This window comes from Leptonotus elevatus, chromosome 10, assembly GCF_054856555.1.
Source record: "Leptonotus elevatus isolate MCC_2025b chromosome 10, RoL_Lele_1.0, whole genome shotgun sequence".
NCBI lineage: Eukaryota > Metazoa > Chordata > Actinopteri > Syngnathiformes > Syngnathidae > Leptonotus > Leptonotus elevatus.
In genome coordinates this window covers 21,347,895-21,368,609 of record NC_141248.1, presented here as the reverse complement: position 1 = coordinate 21,368,609, position 20,715 = coordinate 21,347,895, and the positions used below count along the sequence as shown (strand labels likewise).

General features: G+C 38.3%; 2 protein-coding genes across 2 annotated transcripts; one reads left to right on the top strand and one right to left on the bottom strand.

Moving 5' to 3' along the window:
- Positions 1-967: 967 nt before the first annotated feature.
- Positions 968-10,881, top strand: pkp1b (plakophilin 1b). The gene is made up of 13 exons (XM_086087718.1): positions 968-1,257; positions 2,869-2,945; positions 3,794-4,161; positions 4,767-4,908; positions 5,360-5,567; positions 5,714-5,882; positions 6,434-6,551; positions 7,121-7,297; positions 7,366-7,536; positions 8,305-8,458; positions 9,407-9,593; positions 10,446-10,530; positions 10,670-10,881. Exons 1-13 carry the CDS (start codon positions 1,062-1,064, stop codon positions 10,742-10,744), a joined length of 2,127 nt encoding a protein of 708 aa, XP_085943844.1. The 5' UTR covers positions 968-1,061; the 3' UTR covers positions 10,745-10,881.
- A 1,234-nt stretch (positions 10,882-12,115) lies between these two features.
- Positions 12,116-19,640, bottom strand: LOC147167586 (troponin T, cardiac muscle isoforms-like). The gene is made up of 11 exons (XM_086087586.1): positions 19,577-19,640; positions 17,163-17,186; positions 17,057-17,075; positions 16,329-16,392; positions 16,108-16,224; positions 15,949-16,026; positions 15,685-15,786; positions 15,160-15,266; positions 14,989-15,079; positions 13,427-13,467; positions 12,116-12,302 (listed from the first exon to the last, which is right to left on the bottom strand). The coding sequence occupies exons 5-11, from the start codon at positions 16,204-16,206 to the stop codon at positions 12,263-12,265; spliced, it is 558 nt and encodes a 185-aa protein (XP_085943712.1). The 5' UTR covers positions 16,207-16,224; positions 16,329-16,392; positions 17,057-17,075; positions 17,163-17,186; positions 19,577-19,640; the 3' UTR covers positions 12,116-12,262.
- Positions 19,641-20,715: the final 1,075 nt, after the last annotated feature.

Here is a 20,715-nt window from a genome sequence, read left to right as displayed (position 1 = left end):
GAAATGCATGACGTCACACACGTCTGCTACAAGCTAAGTTTGCTACAAGCTAAGTTTGCTACAAGCTAGGTCGCAAACTACTTAAGTAGTTATGTGACGTTTGCAAGCTGAGCCGTGATTGGTCGTTAATTTACAGTCAACATCAAGTGGCAAGATGGCCGCCCCCTGAGATGGATACAATCGAGTGAATTTTGCTGCTTAGTTCATATCCCACAAACGTAATATTACGTTACAATTGATTTTAATCACCTGACGCCACTAATTTTTAATTATCTTTTCTTCTTTCTTAAAAAAATTTAAAAAAAGATTTAAAAAAAAGATTATTAAAAATTAGGGGCATCAGGCTATTAGAATTTGGAATCGTAATTAATCGCATGATTTAACTCACGATTAATCACAAGTTTTATATCTTCTAAATGTACAATTAAAAAAATTCTAGGTTTCATACTCTTGTTAAGAAAAGTGGGGGGGGAAAAGTTAAACTGATAGAAATAGTTCACATGAATTTTTGACGTCTATAGCCGTCAATGGCAGTGAATGAGTTAATCAGAATATCACATTTAGACTTGTGGTGCTGCATAGGGCATATTGTAAAGAAAATTGACTTCCTCTTTAATTTATTATTAAAAAAAATGTTTTACTTTTTGTGCTATTTTTTTCAATTTCTTTGGGTTATTTTTGTGTTTTTGAAATTATTAGCTTTTTTTTTTTTTTCCTTCTTTTTTTTTTTTTAGCATTTTGTATTCATTTTTGGCTAAAGTGCACTTTTCTTGCAGTAGTAGACTGAGTATATAGTATTGACTGTTGTACTACCAGCAGGTGAAACTGATAAACCAGGTGCACCAATCAATGTCGACACACCCAAAGATAAAAAAAACAAAAAAAACAAGTCCAACTCACTGCGTGTCAATCAGGGCGCGGTTTGACCTAAGGTGCGTCCTTCCTCCTTCCCTCCCCCGCAGTTCCCTCCCTCCCTCCTTTCGTCCCTCCCTCGCCTGCCTACCTGCTCAACTCGCCTCATTCATCCCCGCGTCGCGAGAGCCTCGGAACCTCCCGTCACCATGGCCGGCGCCCAGCCGCTCAAATCGGCCCTGTCCCTCACCGCCGTGGACGACACCTCTCTGGCCCTGCCCTCGGCCCACCAGCAGCACCGCTCGGGAGAGCAGCGCGTCCTGGATCAGGTGCAGAGCGTGCAGAGGACCAGGTCCAGGCACTCCAGCAGCAGCAGGACTGGATCGACCTCTTTGTCTCCGACCAGTAAGAACTTTCAGCCATTCATTCGGTGTCGCACAAACATTATTAGCTTGTTGGTCTTCATTACACAGAGCAGCTCTTTTCATTTATTTTCGATTATTCATTTGTAAAAGAAAAAAGACAACATAAAACAATATTCTTCATCATTGAATGAAAAGGAGCAGAAAGAAGACGAGTCTTATCGTATCTGCCCCGTTTCTCCCCAGTGTTCATTTACAAGGTAAAGTAATTAAAAAACAACATGAACAACATTAAGCTAAATAAATAAATAAAGTTTTGACTGCTAGTCTCGTCGTCACATCTGTACTCGGTTTACAATTTGATTTCTGACATTCATAACAAAAATGACTATGGCATAATGTTCAAACTTAATCTCAGTACATTTAATACTAAGATAGTAAAAAAAAAATGTTGTTAAGTGGTACCTACATGTACTTTATATTTGACAATTGTAATGCCTTGCGGTAATATTTAAAAAAAAATTATAAAATTGCTGTAAATTTCCTGCAATTGTCTAATTTGTTTAATATATATTTGTTATATAATATTATTATTGTTATATAAATGCATATATATAAATATATATATATATGTATTTATATAACAAATATTGTTGAATATAACTAAATCATCTCATTCCATTAAAAAAAAAAAAAGTATAAAAGCTCAATTATAGGAAAAATATAATTAGCACAATGTCATTCTATTGATTTATTTTGTTGAATTGTTACTATTAATATTATATAACAAATATATATAAAACAAATTAGACAAGTGCGGGAAATTTACAGCAATTTATAAAATACATTTAAATATTACCGCAAGGCATTACAATTGTCAAATATAAAGTACATGTAGGTACCACTTAACAATTTTTTTTTTTTTTTACTACCTTGGTATTAAATGTACTGAGATTAAGTTTGTATATATATATATATTGTTGTTATAAATTATTTTAGTGATTTTTTTTAATGGTAGTTTAGCGTACATACTATATTTTTATGTTGCTGACCGGGGGGGTCAAACGAATGATTTTATTTTACAGAAGGAAAACTCAAACAATTTTGTGTGTCTAATCACAGTTCAATGACCAATTGGTGTATTAAAGGTGGGGCCCATAAAAGTGATATAATATCCGCCATAAACGTCAAATATTACGCCCACTATCAGACTTGAGATCTTACGTAAGCGAGAGGGTTTACAGTTCCAAAAGGCCTGCTTGTAGTTTTAATAGTCTGCCCTGATACAGTTTAATAATGTAGCATGTGAGACGGCTCTCAGCATGTCGCAGTTCTGTATTGTCAAATCCAGACAGCGTCACTACGAACAAACAGGTTTATCTAATTGCCACCTCGTTAAAATACTATCCTCCTTTTGAACTGTACGCACCCTTACTATGTGAGTACAAGCTTCCCTGCGTAGTTTTAGATGTGACCTCTCCTGCCAATTCTATCTTCTAGGAATGTTGCTTCTCTAAATATCGCTTAACAACTTTAACCACAGATCAGTCACAACTCGGTCTGTGGGAAATCAGAGCGTTAATGACTTTGAGCTAATGAATGTGCAGCTGCAACCTTCGCTTTTGACTGATAACATTTTTCTTTTCCTCTTCAGGCCCTTTGTATGATATCAATTACGAATCCGGCGTCTCCAACGGAAATGTCTTTTTTGGGAACGGTCACCTAAAAACTGTGAGTACTGTTGGAGCGTCTTAGTTAGTAGGGTTAGGGTTTTGAGGTTTTTACTATTATGGCTGGAAGGCACTCCAGGGGGTACGTGTGATTTTAAAAGTATATGTAAAAAAGAAAGTTTAGAGTCTCTTCTTTCATCAGGAAAAAAAAGTAAAAAAATAAATAAAAGCATTATTCATCATTATTCACAAATTTGTTTAAAACTGCGGTGAAAGCAGCTGCAACATGGTCCTGGTTAATCTCTTATACTCTGCTGCCAGCTGCTGGCCGTTTTTTGTAATAACTACCATTGCTTTAAGCGACCTCTTCAGGTCAGAGGCTGCATCAAAGCCTTTTGTATGCTTTAGCCTAAAAAGAAAAACATTTAAAAAAATTATTAATATGTCTTTGGGACACTGGTAATATTTAAAATAGAACGTATTTATACGTTTTTGGGAGCAAATTAGTTAATGTTGATAATAATTTGTATGTGCGTGAATCTTTTTTCAAACGTATTTATTTATTTATTCATTTATTTTTTGTTATATCTTTTTATTTCGAAATAGTTCTAGAGACCATAGAAATACAAATAGAGCTACAACGTTTAATTAATCAGACAATGATGGCACAGCACTTATTCATTCCTTTTTTTTCTTCAATCAGAAGTGCTTTGCGCTGGTTAAGGGGGTACTTGGCTGAAAAAATATTTCACAACGGGTACGTCGTTGAGAACCACCACTGGGTCATATGTTATAGTTGGTCGGGTCTGGGTTTAGACATCTGGTTGAGGTTTTGACTGAGAGATACAAACGCATGTAAATACAATTTTAATTTATGATACAAACACACTTGTGTTTTTGTCCTTTCAGTTCCCAGTCGAGAAAAGCATCAACCGCCGTTCATACAACAGCACAGCGAGCGCCAGCGCCAAGACCACCAACACCTTCGGCCGTCGCTACGAGTACGGCGTCACCCCCAAGGGCTGGGCGGCCCCCAACCGCGACGAGGTCGACCTGGGTTGGCAACACTCCCTAGCTAAACGCCGCGAGCCTCCGCAGAGGCTCCTCTCCAACCGCAGCACTTACAAGACGGAGATGCTCCGCAACAGCAATCAGTTCGCGGGCAACACTCAGCACTTCGGCAGCACTTCGTCTTACGTCAATAAAACGCAGTCCAAGCCTTCGACTGCGGACACGCTCACCAAGCAAAGCAAACTGCCGGGCAAAGGGGATTCGGGGTAAGAGATCAGAATTTAGTGTGGCTCTTCGCCACTAAACTGCAGCCATACTTGCTGAATTAGAATGAACTCATTCTAAGCCCAAAACGTGGAAATCCGTTTTTAATACTTTTTCCCTTCACTCCCAAAAACGTATATATACATTTTTTGTTTTTTTTTTGGGGGGGGGGGTGTTCATGCAAGAGCAAACAGAAGGCGTTGATGCAGCTTTTGGCATGAAGAGGTGGCTTAAAGCAATGGTATTTATTCCCAAAAATGTCCAGCAGGGGGCAGCAGAGTATAAGAGCTCAACCAGCGCCATGTTGCAACCAGCTGCATTCCCCACTGTTTTTTAAACAGATTTGTGAATAACGATGAAACTTAGCTATATTCTAATGCTAATTGCTGCAAAATAGATACAAACATACTTTTTTTCCCTGATGAATCTTTTGCTAGTTTCCATGTGTTTATAGCGATAGAACACAATATTGTGTGGGACTTGCAAAATCCAGTCAAACAGCCAGGAGCGAAGGGGGTTGCTTCAGTGAAAATGGCTGGGAGCGTTGTTGAGTTCATGTAAACCAAATCAAAATGCTTGTCAACATTCCATGTTGTTGTACTCGCAGGTCAAGCGGAAACAGCGCATTGGCTGACATCAGCATGAAGGAGGCTGTGGAGTTTCTGTCCAACGAGGACATCCAATACCAACACTGCGGCGCCACCTACATCCAGCACAACACCTTCATTGACGACAAGGCCAAGAAAGAGGTGACTTATCTCACTGGCTTGGAGATTAGCGCCACAGCTTCAAAGTTCACATTGTTGCCAAGTTGTTAAGTGTGTAGCCCAACTCTTAAGATACGTGACTCCATAATCCTTTGCTCCAATTTATTATCTTATCCATTTTTTGTCAGCGTTATCATTTTCTAGCGCTTATCCTCATTAATTGTAATATGTTAGTGTGACCTCACTAGTCTAAAAATGACATTCTGACTAATATTACACTTGTGGAATCTGAGTTATGCAGCAAAATCCGGTCGTTATCTGAGACCGGAGCGACTGTGATGTCATTTTCACTCCACAGCAAGTGGCAAAATGGCCGCCTTCTCATATTGATAAAAACGGTTGGATTTAGCCCAAATACCGTGTTTAGACTTAGTGGGGCTGCATTATTGTTCCAAAAACAATTTTTGGGGTTGACTTGAATATTGCACACCAGGTGCTGAAGTGCAACGGGATCGCTCCGCTGGTGGCGTTGCTGCACAGCCCCAACCCGTCCCTCAGCCAGACGGCTTCGGCCGCCCTGCGCAACCTCACCTTCAAGAACAACGACAACAAGGAGGAGATCCAACGCTGCGGTGGAATCGCGTCTGCTGTGGCCCTGCTCCGTGAAACCGACTCCCCTGAGATCCAGAAGCAGCTCACAGGTAGAATGCCAATTTTATCCCGCCCCTTAATCCCTAATTGACGCTGCTTTTAAATATCAACAACTGAAGATGAATACAGTGCATCCGGAAAGTAACGACAAAACCAAATCCTCCGTATGTTAAATGTTCCTTATGTGTCCCTCCAGGTCTTCTGTGGAATTTGTCATCTGCCAACAGCCTGAAGACGGACCTGCTGAAGAGCACGATGCCCGTCCTGATGGAACGCGTCATCTTGCCTTACACCACGAGCCCAGAGCGGGGCACAGCCAGCGGGCCGGATCATGAGTCCTTCTATCACGCCACCGGCTGCCTGCGGTAAAACCGTTTCCCAACTAAACATTTGGTCAGAAATGTGAAACAAACCACTTACACATGCTTATAATAAAAGATTAAGAAGCCATTACTGCCATCTAGTAGTGAATAGTGATATTACAATTTAAATCTATATACGTAGTGGAACCCCACTATTCATGGGGGTAGGGCCACCAATAGCAAAGATCCACATATAAATGACCCCCATGAAATGCATTGGAAGTTTATTTTGTTTAGTTTTTTGTAAACCACAAAACATATTCCAACCCTTGTTGATAAACCTACAAGGTACATTTTCCACGAAAAGTGGGAGTTTGCTCCCCAGGAGAAAAAAAAACAAATAAATAAATACTGGAAAATATATTTGGAAAAAAAAACACATGAAGCTCATCAATCGTATTAGCTAGCAAGCTAGGCTAGCCTAAATAAATGCCGGCACACTTAGAAGAATATGTACACTAGCACTTATTAACGGTAACAAATGTTTGGAAATACAGGCGGAAAACTACTTTCTGAATGTGCGTATTTTCGTTTTGTTTTCTGCATCGTGACAGAAACCTTAGCAGTGCAAAGCAGAACAACCGGCAGGCCATGAGGAAATGTCGAGGTTTGGTGGACTCCTTGGTTGCTCACCTTCAAGACTGCGTGGATGCTGGCAAGACAGATGATAAGGTTGGTTTTCACCATACACATTTGTGGATTTGTGATCATAAATATTTAACTGGCCATTTTCCCAGCAGCAGAGGTGGCAAATCCAGGTCCAGAGAGTAAAAACCCGGCCACTGTTTGGCTTCAGCCCCGTAGGTTTTATTGCTAATTGTTTCCGTTGTCGTGCTAGCTAGCAGGTAAACGAGCAAGCTAGCTAGCTGACTTGCTGGCTCCTATGGCGCTCATGCTAGCTAGCAGGTAAACGAGCACCATAGGAGCTAGCAAGCTAGCTAGCTGACTTGCTAGCTAGCAGGTAAACGAGCACCATAGGAGCTAGCAAACTTGCTAGCTCCTATGGTGCTCGTACAACAACGGAAACAATTAGAGATAAAAGCTAAAGGGCTGCTTCTACCACCAAGGTATAAAGGCCACTGTGACAGGGTTTTTACTTTCTGGACCTGGATTTGTCACCTCTGCCCAGCAAATTGAGGAGGAAAAAGTCACACACCACAGGATAATCACTTTGGATAATCTTCATCATCATCATCCGATCAACTCTAATTATTGATATGCGCGTACCCAAATGAAAACAGTGTGTGGAGAACTGCGCGTGCATTCTGCACAACCTCACCTTCGAGCTGGAGGCCGAGTCCCCGGCGTTGTTCAACCGCATCACGGCACTGGCCAAGCCCGTCGGCCCGGTGGACCTTCAGGGCGACGCCGGGCCCATCAGCTGCTTCAGTCCGGCCAGCAAAAGCTCCGACAACAAGGTAAGGCGGCGGTTTCTCTCCATCAATCCGACCCCCGTCCAATGACGAACTTCCCCCTCTGCCTTCAGCGCTACTTTGATTTCCCAGTGGTGGAGGACCCCAACCCGACTGGGGCCGGCTGGCTCATCCACTCCAAAACCTTACAAAACTACTTGTCCTTATTGGACTCGAGTCATCGGGATGAAACTCAGGAGGCCTGTTGTGGAGCTCTGCAGAACCTCACGGCACAGGACAGCATCGTAAGCACCCGACCGATCGCGTTGAAAATGTATTATCGCAATTCATCATTCACGCCATTGCTTGTTTATTTTTACAGCACAGTGAAGCTCATTTCCAAATTGTTGTTTTTGGAACATATCTACAAAATCTTGTCTTTGTGCTCAGGTCAAAGCAAAAAAAAATTTTTTTACTTTGCAGCCATGTGGTGGGATCTTGCCGTTTTATTGATCGTGTTTTGTTGGTGGTCTTTGAATGCAACTTGTGCACGGTCAAAAGTAAAAGTGAACGTATGGTTCTGCTTGTCTACCGATGCTAGCAAATATGAGCCTCATGAGAAGGTGATTTTTTTTTTTTTGAATTTAAATACTGTATAGCTATTTATGTAACATGGGTTCATTATTTGGTGCATGCTAGATGCATGGACTTGGTGAATGAGCATCCATTTGAATTACACTGCCACCATTTTGTGGTATCTATAAGCAATTACCAACCCCCTGTAGAAGAGCGTCAAATTAATTGAGGATATCCGCTTTGGGAGCAGGGTTTGGACCCTTTGGTTTGGCACACCTTGTACTTACTTACTGGAATGCCCTCACTTGTGGGAAAGGAGAGCCATTGTCACCATTGCACATTTTTAAATGTGTTAAAGTCTGTGGGAGTGGTAAAACTGTATTTAAAAAATATTCTATTCTATTCACCTTTTCTGGCTGTATTTAGAAGATATGACCCAGAATAACTGGGGCTTTTCTGTAGTTCAATCTGGTTTTCACAAATCCGCGTGTGTTCAGGTTTCCAACATCATGAGCCAGACGGTGGTGCAAAAGCTGGACGGCCTGCAGGTCATCACGCCACTTTTGAAGTCAAACAAAGTCACGCTGCAGAGGAACGCGGTGGCCTTGGTACAGAACTTCAGCAAGAACCCCAACCTGCAAGGCATCTTGGGTGAGAAATCGCATCAGCGCCATTTGACCACAATTGAGTTGGAAAAGGGATCAACTGTGAATGCTAAACCGGCTTATTTGTGATTAAAACAATTTTTTTTTTTTAAGTAATCCAACATTTAACTCGTACAAGGTACAGCAAACACGTCAGTTGCAATGATTGACTTGACAAAACGAAGCAACTTAGCTGGTTTATCAGGTACAAAATGCGTATTGCAAATTTGCCGTTTTTATTAGGTATAAATTGCAGAAAATGTGTCAAGTTTATTAAAATGGGGTTTCCATCCAATTGTTCCAAATTTTTAAAGCAAATTTACTGAAAATGCGCAAAACGGACATGCGACTTATGCCCGTTTCTATCCGTTCTTCTTTTGCGATTATTGAGAGGGGACTCCGCCGCTGTAGGTGGCGCTATACACCATAGAGATGTGATCCACCAGTACTTTAAAAGAAGAAGAAGAAAACCAGCAAGCGACTACACCGTGCGATGGCGTTTGCTTTTGTTATTCTTGATAAACCGTAGAGTTTATTTTCTGTTTTCCATCTAAATTGGCATTAAAATTCACAACTTTAATAAATTTCAAAAATATTTCTGTTTCGTCGTCCCCCCCAAACATACCTTATTTTATCGTCCGCCATTAATTTGTGACGACAAACTTACATGTGACCTAATATCCGATACGCTTCAAAATTCACCCCCTCCAAGCGTTAAAACGTTTTTGCGAATTTCGGGCCCTTTTTCGAATTTCTAGCGTTTCCATTCAGTTTTATTTTCTCATTTCTTAAAAATTCAAATAAAAATGGGTGGATAGAAACCCAACTTTAGGCATAAAATGGAACATACCGCTTTATAAATGCATACATTGACTATTAATGAGTTAGTTAACACTAAAAGGTTTCGTAAAAATGTCTTCAAAAGGTGTTCATGTCTGCCATTTTGTTGTTGCAGCGCACAAGGTGTTGCCCGAGCTACTGGGCCTCCTGAGCGCCGGCACCAAAGACGGCAACGAGTCTGACGACACGCTGGCCATGGCGTGCCAGACGGCCAACATCCTGGTGGCCAAAGAGCCCGAGAGCGGCAAGCGCCTGCTGAACGGCGGCTTGATCAACTCGCTCAAGGAGCTCAGCCAGAACAAGTGTGTTTTTGAAAATTATTATTATTTTTCATCTTAAAATGCTGATAGACATCAACTATACGTTCTCTCTGAAAAACTGAGCAAATGGGGGCAAAACCTCATACTGGTAATTCCTCTTTTCTTTAAATATTGTAAGAAAAAATAAAAATAAAAATAAAAATCCGGATTTTTTTTATTGAATAATCAGTTGTGGGTATGTGTGTACACCTACTTAACTCATTTGCTCCCAAAAACATATAAATACGTTCTATTTTAAATGTTTTAAGTATCCCAAAGACGTATAAATATGTTTTTTTATGTTGTTGTTTTTTTATGCGAGAGCAAACTGAAGGCTTTGATTCAGCCTCTGACCTGAAGAGAATGCTTGAAGCAATGGTAGTTATTCCAAAAACAGCCAGCAGGTGGCAGTAGAGTACAAGAGATCAACCAGGACCATGTTGCAAAAAAAGCTCTTTTCCCAGTGTTTTAAACAGATTTGTGAATAATGATGACACTTAGCTATATTCTAATGCTAATTGCTGTCAAACAGATACAGATAGAAATTTAGAAATGTTTTTATAGCAATGGAACACAATATTCTGTGGGCCTTGCAAAATCAGTCAAAATCCAGTAAAATAGCCGGGAGCGAAGGGGGTTGCTTCGGTGAAAATGGCTGGGAGTGAATGAGTTAAGTCGCTCAGTTCTCACAATATTTACGATTGTCAGCACCAACCATTTTGTGAGCAGACTCTTAACACACCCCATGCCACAGGATAATTGCTGACGATAATCTTTTCGAGAAAATGTGTCGTGATTATTCGTATGTGTGTAATTCTGTAAGATTTTCTTTTGATTTTTGACTGTTTCTCTTAGATATTTCCCCAAATCCAGCAAGTCGGCGTCTGCGTTCCTCTACCATCTGTGGTCTGACAAGGACATCCAGAACCTCCTGAAGAGGGTGAGTTCACCTCCCTGCTTCCACGCCTCTCGCTGGTATTTGTGAGAAACAGCTCCAAGGATTAGGTTCCCAGGAATGCGGTAGTGCGGGTTGCAGATGAGGTTTTATGATTTTGTCTTTTTCATTTTTTGTCCCGCAGCAAGGGATGAACAAGTCGTCGTTTGTCAATGACGTCACCACGGCGGCCCACAAGTCGTTTCAAGTCATCGACTAGGATGTTGCGGGGCTCTGCACGCGGTGACAACCTTTCTCATTTCATTTTGTGTTCTTAAAACTCCTTTTAAAATTCCCACTGGTGTTTGATTGTTTTTAAATGAACGTGTCAATAAAGTTTTCAGGGGCTAAAACGCTGTTAGTTGACTAATCGTCACTGGCCGTCTCGCCTTCAGGCAACTGCCAAAACAAAAACAAAATTTTCCACTGCATCCTTTTTTCAGTTTTGACCTCAGGTTACCTTAATCAGGTGCTTAAGACAACAATTGTGTCCGTTCATTAACTCATTCACTGCCATTGACGACTATAGACGTCAAAAATTCATGTGAACTATTTCTATTAGTTTAACATTTTTTTCATTTTTTATGAAAACCTATAATTATTTATAACAGATATAAAATTATCATGCAATTAATTACAATTAAACGCCCCATTATTATTATTTTTTTTTTTTAATTAGGCCCTTCAAATATTTTAATTGTAATTAATCACATTACTTCACTAGTTAACTAACAATTAATCACTAATTGTATATCTGTTCTAAATTTACAAGAAATTGTTTTCCTAGGTTTTCATACTCTTGTTAACAAAAGTGGGAAAATAATTTAACTAATCGAAATAGTTTAAATGAATGTTTGACGTCTATAGCCGTCAATAGCAGTGAATGAGTTAAGAACAAAATGCAGCAAATTAGTCACTTATGTACACAATGGAGCAAATTATTCCATTTATTCACTACAAAATGGGCTAAATTGGACAATTTATGAGATCCAAAGTGCAGTTCATTAGGTAGAAAATGTTAAATTAGTCAATATATTAACGATAATGATGAAAATTAAAACTAAACATTTATTTCCAGGTTAGAAAATAAGTTAAAAGAAACAAATTAGTCCGTTTAAAATGTTATAAACTAGTCACTTTAGTAAGAATATAATAACAAAAACAGTAATGATGAAATTAAGGTACAAAATGGTAAATGTATGTATATATATATATATATATATATATATATATATATATATATATATATATATATATATATATATATTTATTATTTTTTTTTTTTTTTTTGTACAACATTTTTCTAACATTGTTAATCAAAAGTTGATTTGAAATGTGTCAAAGTGGTCTTTTTTTTTTAAGTTGCAAATGCAGCAATCTAGTTAGCTACTGAATGTAACAAAGTAATCCGTTTAATCATTACAACATCCAACAAGTGAGTTAAAGTGCAGCAGGCATCAGAACAAAACCTTTTTGGCACTAGTTAAGAATGGGTGCGGCTACATAATAGCAATAATAACTAATAGTTTTGATGATATGTGATTAGAACCTTTTAATTCCCACAAGTTAAAGAAACACGCAGACCAAACAATGTCATTTGACACTTTTATTCATGCATGCACTTTATTTCACAGACAAGCATGAAGATGATTTATAATTTTTTCGAAAGTAAGGCGACTTGTGAGGAAAGGAGGACTCTGTGTTGTTGTTGTTGTTGTTGTTGTTGTTGTTGTTGATGTTACTTCCTCAGGCCTCGCTTGCTTCTGCTGCTCTTTGAACTGAGAAAAAAAAAAATGCAAATCAGGACAGCTCAGCGTGCGCTACAAATTCTGCCTAGTAACAAGCGACCTCACAAATGTGAAGCAACTAGCAAGCGATGCTAAATATGCTAGCTCGCTAACATTTCATTTGTATATTTAATCATCTTTAAATAAGCATGAATGCATACATTCACTCTTGACTGCCGTTAGCAGTTAGCAGCTAACAAGTTTGTTTAGTGAAGACTCATTTATATCTAGTAGTACCCGAATGAGCATATCAGTGTTTTTAGCAAAGACTCTTTGTTTATTCCTAGCAACAAGTCACTTCACAAAACTGTGAAACTGCTAGCTCACTAACATTTTAGTCATTAGTTTGTAGGCCTAATTGTGTTTATACAGGAGTTAATGCATACATTGTTTGGTTTACTGTTATTAGCGGTTAGCGGCTAACAACGCATTGTTTTTAGCAAATGCTCTTGTTCAGTTCCAACAATGACTCAATGAGCGAAGTAAACATTATTGTCAAAGCTTTGGGGCACACGTTTTTTTTTTGTGTGTTCTTTTTTTTAATGCCGCATCAATTCTGCCCAGCAACAAATGACCAGGAAGAGGAACAGCCAGCTAGCTAACATGTTAAATCGTTGTTTGTGGTTATTTTTATTCAGGAGTGAACGCATGCATTCACTGTTGTTAACAGTTAGCGGCTAACAACTTGAAGAAGCTGTTGTTTTTAGCTAACACGCTTGTTCATATCCAACAATGACTCAATGATCTAAGCAGGCGGTGTTATGAGTGGTCCGAGGGGGAATCCAGCGTGATCTGGATGGCGTTGGGGTCACCAAATGATCGTGTTGCACTTAAGACCTCTCAGCTGTTGTACCTCATCCCTCCGTCACCCCTTTGGGACGTCCGCTACCCTCCTAGCTATGCTTGTGTTTGTCACACAACCTCACTTGAAGCACCTTTTTGTCTTACGTAAGCCCCCCCCCGTGTAGCCCACTTAGCATGCTGGCAGCTGACCTTCGCAGCTGTTAAGGGGTCTTGTTAAGAGCCCCACACTGTTTATTCGGACGTATTGACCCATCGCGCACCTGTCATTGTTGATTATTTGTGAGGAAAGCAGCAATTTTGACCGTACTTACATTTTCTGATGGTCGGTGACGCGGTTCCTCAGCACAGTCACCTGCGTGTGTGCAGGTAAACGTGAGTCAATGCAAACATCCATTTACCAGGTACAAAATCCTGCAGATTGGCCAGTTGTATGGTACAAAGTGCTAGTCGGTTATTAGGTACAAAATGCAACAAACTCGGCCACTTGTTAGGAATAAGAAGGGTAGGAAATGAGTCCTAGACCATTGATTTAAAAAAATATATATATATTTTTTTTTTAGGTTGAAAATTTATGTGTAACAAAACAACGAATACAAAATCCTACAAATGGGCCACCTAAGTTTATTAGATACTGGCTGTCAATATGTAACAAAATGCAAATTTCTAGGCAATTAATTGGGTTCCAATTGTAGATACTTAACTCATCCACTGCCATTGACGGCTATAGACGTCAAAAATTCATTTGAACAATTTCTATTATTAGTTTAAAAAAAAAATCCCACTTGTTAACAAGAGTATGAAAACCTAGAATTTTTTTATTGTACATTTAGAACAGATATAAAATTTGTGATTAATCGTGAGGTAACTAGCGAAGTCATGCGATTAACTACGATTAAAAATATCTAATCGCCCGACGCTCCTAATTTTTTATTATCTTTTCTTTCTTTTTTAAATCGTGTCAAGTGACTTCAATAGTTAATAGTTAAATGTACACAATTTTTTTCCTAGGTTTTCATACTCTTAACAAAAGTGAAAAAAAAATTTAACTAATAGAAATAGTTCAAATGAATTTTTGACGTCTATAGCCGTCAATGGCAGTGAATGAGTTAAAAGAGGTTGCAAAATACTTAACAGTGGCAAGTTACGTTTGGCACAAAATAGAGTAAATAAGTCAGTAATAATTTACAAATATTCTGCTTATCAGACACAAAATCCACAATGAATTATAGTTTGTTTATTACATACAACATACAGCCGATAAGTCGATTAATTTCATTTTCTTATTTAACACAATGGCGCAAATTTGTCAATAAGGCACAAAATGGAGTAGTTTTGTCATTGTATTAGGTACAAAAAAAAACGACATACTATTGAATTTATTAAGATTTGAGTATAATTTGTTCCGTGACCTCGTAACTCAAATCACTCGTAACTCAAATCATCTTTCCCCATTGAAATGAATGGAGATGCCATTTTTCCGTTCCAGCCATCCAAAAAACAGCAACAAGATTGTATTGTGTGTTTTTACATGGCAAAATAGCACCTTGTGACAACAAACAATTGCATAATTAAATTGAATTGAAAATAATAAAAACAATGTTGCTGTACCCGCCTTGGCCACCTGGGGGCAGTATAAGACCAGATAGACACATCGTTCATGGAGGATCAGGTCATCGCAGATCCTCACAGAGGATAAAGATTCAAGCATATATGAAGATGCATATTATATAATTGTTCAACGACTCGTATGTGGAAAAACTCGCAAGTTGGGTCACTCGCATCTCAAGGCACTACTGTATCAGCATTGGTCAGTGGGTGGGTGCAAAATGTAGCTGCTGTAACATATTAAAATGTTTCAGTGTCATCGAGTCACCTCATATTTCTGCTTCATGTATTTGTACTGAAGTTCAAACTTCTCCGCCTCCAGCTGCTGCATCCAATCCATCAGTTCATTGGCCTTTTCCCTGTGTAGATATAAACATACGTACATAGATCGATCGATCAATTGACCGACCGATGGAATGATTGATTTCCAGATCCGCACCTGAGTTTGTCCTCCCTCAGGTGATCAATGTTTAAGTCCTTGCGCCGGTCGTTGAGGATCTTCCGCTTCTTCTCTCGCTCCGTTTGTCGCTTGGCTCCCGTTTGCGTCTGTCGGAACCCAAACGAAATATCAAGAACACTTAACTCATTCACTGCCATTGACGGCTATTGACGTCAAAAAATTAATTTGAATTATTTCTATTAGTTTAACATTTTTTCCGCTTTTGTTAACAAGAGTATGAAAACCTAGAAAACATTTTTTGTTGTACATTTAGAACAGATATAAAATTAATTATTTAATTGCATGACTTTATGAGTTAACTCACGATTAATCACAAATTTTATATCTGTTCTAAAAGTACAATAATTTTTTTTTATAGGTTTTCTATGTTAAAAAAAAGTGGATTTTTTTTTTAAAACTTAAACTAATAGAAATAGTTGAAATGAATTTTTGACGTCTATAACCGTCAATGGCAGTGAAAGAGTTAAATACATCGGAATACGGGATATGATGATATCGTCTTACTTTGTAGCCGGTGAAGCTCAGGTTGCTCAGGATCATCTTCTTCCTGGCATCATCGTTGGCTTTCTTCTTGGCCTCTTCTTCCTCCTTCCTTGCTTTCTCCTCCTGAGAAAATAGAAAATCTGTTTGTTTGTTTTACTCACTGAGTTAATTTAGGTGAGATTTAAAAAAAAATAAAAAATAAAAAAAATAAAAATAAGATTCTGAACAAGAAACATGCAGCTGTCAGTTTATAAGGTACAAAATGCTGCGACGGACTGGACTTACGGCCATTTTGTTCTGTCGTTCTTTTTCCCTTCCCGCTCTGATCTTCATCTGCTCGGCTCTCTCGGACCTGCGCTTGTCCTAAAGAGTCACAGAGGAGACAGGTGGAAGGAAGCGTGCCGCCGGTTGACGATGTCACCCGACGGCGTCGGGGAGCCTCACGATGCGGTCGGTGAGGCCGAGGAGCTCCTCTTCCTCTATCTTGCGCTTCTCAAAGTGATCCTCGATCAGCGTCTGGAGCTCCGTCAGGTCTTTCTCCATACGTTTGCGGTGGATGTCCTGAAAGATGACGTGAGCGGTCAGCCAATCAATCAATCATAGTGATAGAGATGATCAACCAATTGAGAGTCATTATCCAAAAGCCATAAAAATGTTCAACTCACGTCAAAGTCCACTTTTTCACCATCTGGGATTTTGGGAGCAGACAAACAGGCAACAAAACCAGGCCTGACCACAAATTAAAATCATTAAAAATATATATAATTAAGTATATAATTAAAAAAAAATATATATATATATATATATATATAATACATGTATGTACAGTAATACTTTCTTTTTAACTCATTCACTGCCATTGACATTTATAGACTTTAAAAAGTTTATTTTAACTATTTCTATTAGTTTAACATTTTTTTCCAAGAGTATGAAAACCTAGAATTTTTTTGTACATTTAGACTAGCTATAAAATTTGTGATTAATCATGAGTTAACTAGTGAAGTCATGCGATTAATAACGATTACAAATTTTAATCGCCTGATGCCCCTAATTTTTAATAATCTTTTCTTTTTAAAACAAAACAAAACAACATTTTTTGTTTAATTTTTAATAATCGTCTTAAAAAATATATATAATAATTATCAAAAATTCGGGCGATTACAATTTTTAATCGTAATTAATCGCATGACTTCACTAGTTAACTCACGATTAATCACAAATTGTATATCTGTTCTAATACAATTAAAAAATTCTAGGTTTTCATACTCTCGTTAACAAAAGTGGGAAAAAATGTTAAACTAATAGAAATAGTTTAAATGAATTTTTGACGTCAATAGCCGTCATTGGCAGTGAATGAGTTAAAATGTATTTAATTGAATAAAACATCTCTTACCTCGACTTCCTCTTGCCGTCTTTTACGTGCAAAAAAATTGCAAAAAAGGAGTATCATCAATAAAAATAGAAATACATCGTATGTGTGATCTGGCAGTGCTCCTTACCTTCGTCATGCTCGTCGCCGCCATCTAGTGAACATCACGAAAACACTCGGGTTAAAAACTGGTAAGGTGCGGTCCCACTCAAATCATGCTTATTAATGAGTTGGCCACATGCATTGATCGTCTATACGCTAATGCGCAAAATCAATTGAATCTGGGTGATGAAGTACCTCCGAGAGTGAAACTTGGCTAACTCTTGACACTTTTTGGGGGAGAATAGTGACTATAAGATGTGGTAAAGTTGATAGATTTTGTTGCTAATCACTTTTGGGGAAAACAGGCCATTAGATTCTATTTGTATTTTGAGTACATCATTTATTTTTTATTTTTTTTACCAATTATAAGAAGGTAAGAATGGAGATTCACAAATGACAAAAAATTGACGACAATTGAATTTTTTGGAATATGGCTTTCATGTTGGATGTCATTACGATTGTGCTGGTGTGCCTAATGAATTGGCCTTGTGAGTGCCTACCATTTGGAATGGCTACAGTCGCTTTTCGAGTGCAACTTGCAAGTGTTCCACTTTGAAGCAAAGAGGCTTTTCCAGTTGATCGAGTGGAAAGGCAACAGTTGAGTGACACAAAAGGGAAAAAAAGAGGCAGCTGCCATGTGGGCAAGTGCTGTCTGTCAGCGATGATGGAATGAAGGTGTGTGTGTGTGTGTGTGTAGGGGTGTGTGTGTGTGTGTGTTGGTAATTAAAAATAACTCACATGTCATTTATGCCAAAATAGATGGATGCAAAATCAAAGATGGAGAGGGAGGATGATGCATTTATTTGTTATTTTGTGATGTATTTTCAGTTTTTTTATGTAGTTTAATATTTCTTTAATTTTTTTAATAATCGCAATAATAACACTCTATCATATAATATAAATATATATTTATTTTATTATTATTTATATATAATATATATAAAGTAGTCTACAGACTACTTTACAAAAATATAGTGTAATAAGAATTTTTTTTAATGTAAGTACTGCTGTTTCATTGTGTTGCTCCTTCTGATGTGCCGGCCTTGGCCACTGGGGGCAGTATAAAGATAGGCCTTTCTTTAAGGTCCCATCATATGAAAATGCACTTTAATGGGGTTTTCTATCAATAATATGTATCCCCGGACTGTCTACAATCCAACCAGGTATGAAAAAAGTCAGCCCGCGACTTCTTTAGCTTTCGCCTCCTCCTTAAACTTCCGTAACCGTTTGACGTCACTAAGTCACGGAAGTGCACTCGACCCCTCCGCCTCGGGTTAGTGGAAACGCCTCTGGTAAAGGTTTGTCACGCCCACAGAAATTCGAGAAGCTGGCTGCTCATGCGCGGTGGAGAGCAATGGAGAAACAATTATCAGGAACAAGTGGTTGCTTCCTTCATCCGAGTCTTTGAGAAGAGAAGAATTTTGTTTTTTCATTTTCTGTTTTTCAGACTATTTTTTTCAGTTTTACTGAATATTTTTTTGACAGAAAAAAAAATTCAGAAAAACAGGAGGAAAAATTACTCCGAAAAATATTCAAAAAAACAGGGGAAAATATTATTTAAATAAACGGGGAAAATTATTTTTATAATTTTTTTTTTTATTTTTTTTTACCTCTGAACTTCAAGTGACTTGTTGCAGACTCGCTAATAGCGGAAGCTGACACTTTCCCGCATGCCTCCATATGCAATAAGATGGTCATGTTTACTTACTGGCTCTCAAAGGAATTCATGTGTATACTGTATTGGGGTTTGTTCTCTAATCTCTGAGGGGAAAACCCTTCAAAAAAATATTCAGAAAAATAATTATTTTATAAAACAGGGGGAAATGACTCAGAAAAACAGAAAACAAATATTCAGAAAAACCGAGGAGAATTTATTATTTTTTTAAACAGAAAATAAATTACTCAAAAAAATAGGGAAAAAATATTCAATAAAACAGAAAAAATACTCAAAAAAACGAAGCTCCCCCAAAAAAAATTGTCAGAAAAAATGACCTTTTTTTTCAAGTGAATGCAATACCTTCCGTATTTTTCTGCTGATTTAGGGACAGCAAAAATATTAGAGCCAAAGTCAATTTTTACTAATGCTTGTCACAGACGTGTTTTTTACACATTTGAGAACTTTTTTTTTAGCATATGGAAAAGTTAAATAACTAAATGGGAGCTTTAATGCAATAACTAATTAGACTTTTGTTTACATGTAAAAAGCAAATTAACATACGTATTTAGATTGTTTTAATTGGCATGTATTACACATAGTTTGTCGTTTCAATCCATTCTTCAATGCATGTCGTAAAAGTGAAAGCTACTACTTGTCTTTAAAAATGTTGTTGTGTCTGACATATTTTTTTTACGACGAGACGGAACACGTCCATGTGCACGCGCACCGCTAATGACAGGCGTGGCTGCATTGTGTTGTGTTACAAGCAATAAAAGCGTAACTACCTCCATCTAGCCCCTCCTCCTCCTCTGCAAACTCCACCTCCTCTTGCGCTTCTTCTGTGCAAAGCAAGCATTAAGCGTTAGCAGCAAACAAAGCAGCATCGACGTGATTATTTGGTGATGATAGCCACTCAGCCTGTCCACTATAGTGTGGCTGTGGGTCCGAGTGGGGGGGGGGGTAATTCTATCTCTTCGGCATCAATGGAGGTGCATGGAGCGAATGAAGGTGGCTATTGTGCCTTTCCAGACTAGAAGTCTGGGAAATAGTTCAGGTTTTGTAGTGTTTGGTTGTAGTATGAAAAAGAAGTTCCAACTGTACAGTTTTATTTTCCTTTTTTTAATTTTTTATTTGCAATTAATCTCTACACGTCCCTTTTAAAATGAAAAATAATTATGTTTACAAACTTGCCCAAATTAAATGATTTTTAAAAAATCTGCGAATATTACGAATATGTCAGGCCACCCGCAAAAACCCCAATATGCTCATATTCCAGTTTTAAAACCCCCCAAATATTTGGTCATATAAACGCATATCGAGCTACCTCAATTGAACACAACATTGGTTTGTGTTCTGCACATGCTCTGTTCACAAGGAATTGTTGGTCTTTTGAGTACAGGAAGTATGTGTATGTTGTATATAATGCACAGGAAAATATACAAGCAGAGGCAAACAAACATGGCAAAACGCAGATACAGCACACTATTTTATTAGTGTGGTAAAATACATGAATATATAATATATATATATATATAATTCGGTAGAAATTAAGAAGCAGAAATAACGTCTATTTGTTATGACATTGTCCGTGCATCATGGTTTTCGATGGGGACAAGATAAAAACATGAGACGAAACCAAATCCAAATCCAAACAGATATTCTGTGAATAAAATATACCTTAGCGGGTCCTTTGGGGCTTAGAAATGTGAGGCGCTATTCACCAACTCCCTTGTAGGCTAACAGGCTTAAGCCAAGTCCGATTTTATTTGCAATGCACTTTGAACCGAACCCAAAACATCAATCAAAATGGCAGTACTGTAAATATGTAAGATGGAGGCTGAAAACCAAGAAGATGCATATGCAGCAGGGGATAAAGGTCAGCAACCGGTGGACAGGCACAGCTGCCCGTACGGTGGCAGCAGGA

What these genes read in the sequence shown, in the direction of transcription:
- pkp1b (XM_086087718.1), top strand. Translation starts at nt 1,062, where the DNA reads ATGGCCGGCGCCCAGCCGCTCAAATCGGCCCTGTCCCTCACCGCCGTG. An exon ending in AAGGAGCTCAGCCAGAACAA is followed by an intron (nt 9,594 to 10,445) that starts GTGTGTTTTTGA and finishes TGTTTCTCTTAG; the next exon opens with ATATTTCCCCAAATCCAGCA. An exon ending in TCCAGAACCTCCTGAAGAGG is followed by an intron (nt 10,531 to 10,669) that starts GTGAGTTCACCT and finishes TTTGTCCCGCAG; the next exon opens with CAAGGGATGAACAAGTCGTC.
- LOC147167586 (XM_086087586.1), bottom strand. Translation starts at nt 16,206, where the DNA reads ATGGAGAAAGACCTGACGGAGCTCCAGACGCTGATCGAGGATCACTTT. An exon ending in TCGGCCTCACCGACCGCATC is followed by an intron (nt 16,027 to 16,107) that starts GTGAGGCTCCCC and finishes GTGACTCTTTAG; the next exon opens with GACAAGCGCAGGTCCGAGAG. An exon ending in CTGAGGGAGGACAAACTCAG is followed by an intron (nt 15,080 to 15,159) that starts GTGCGGATCTGG and finishes ATATCTACACAG; the next exon opens with GGAAAAGGCCAATGAACTGA.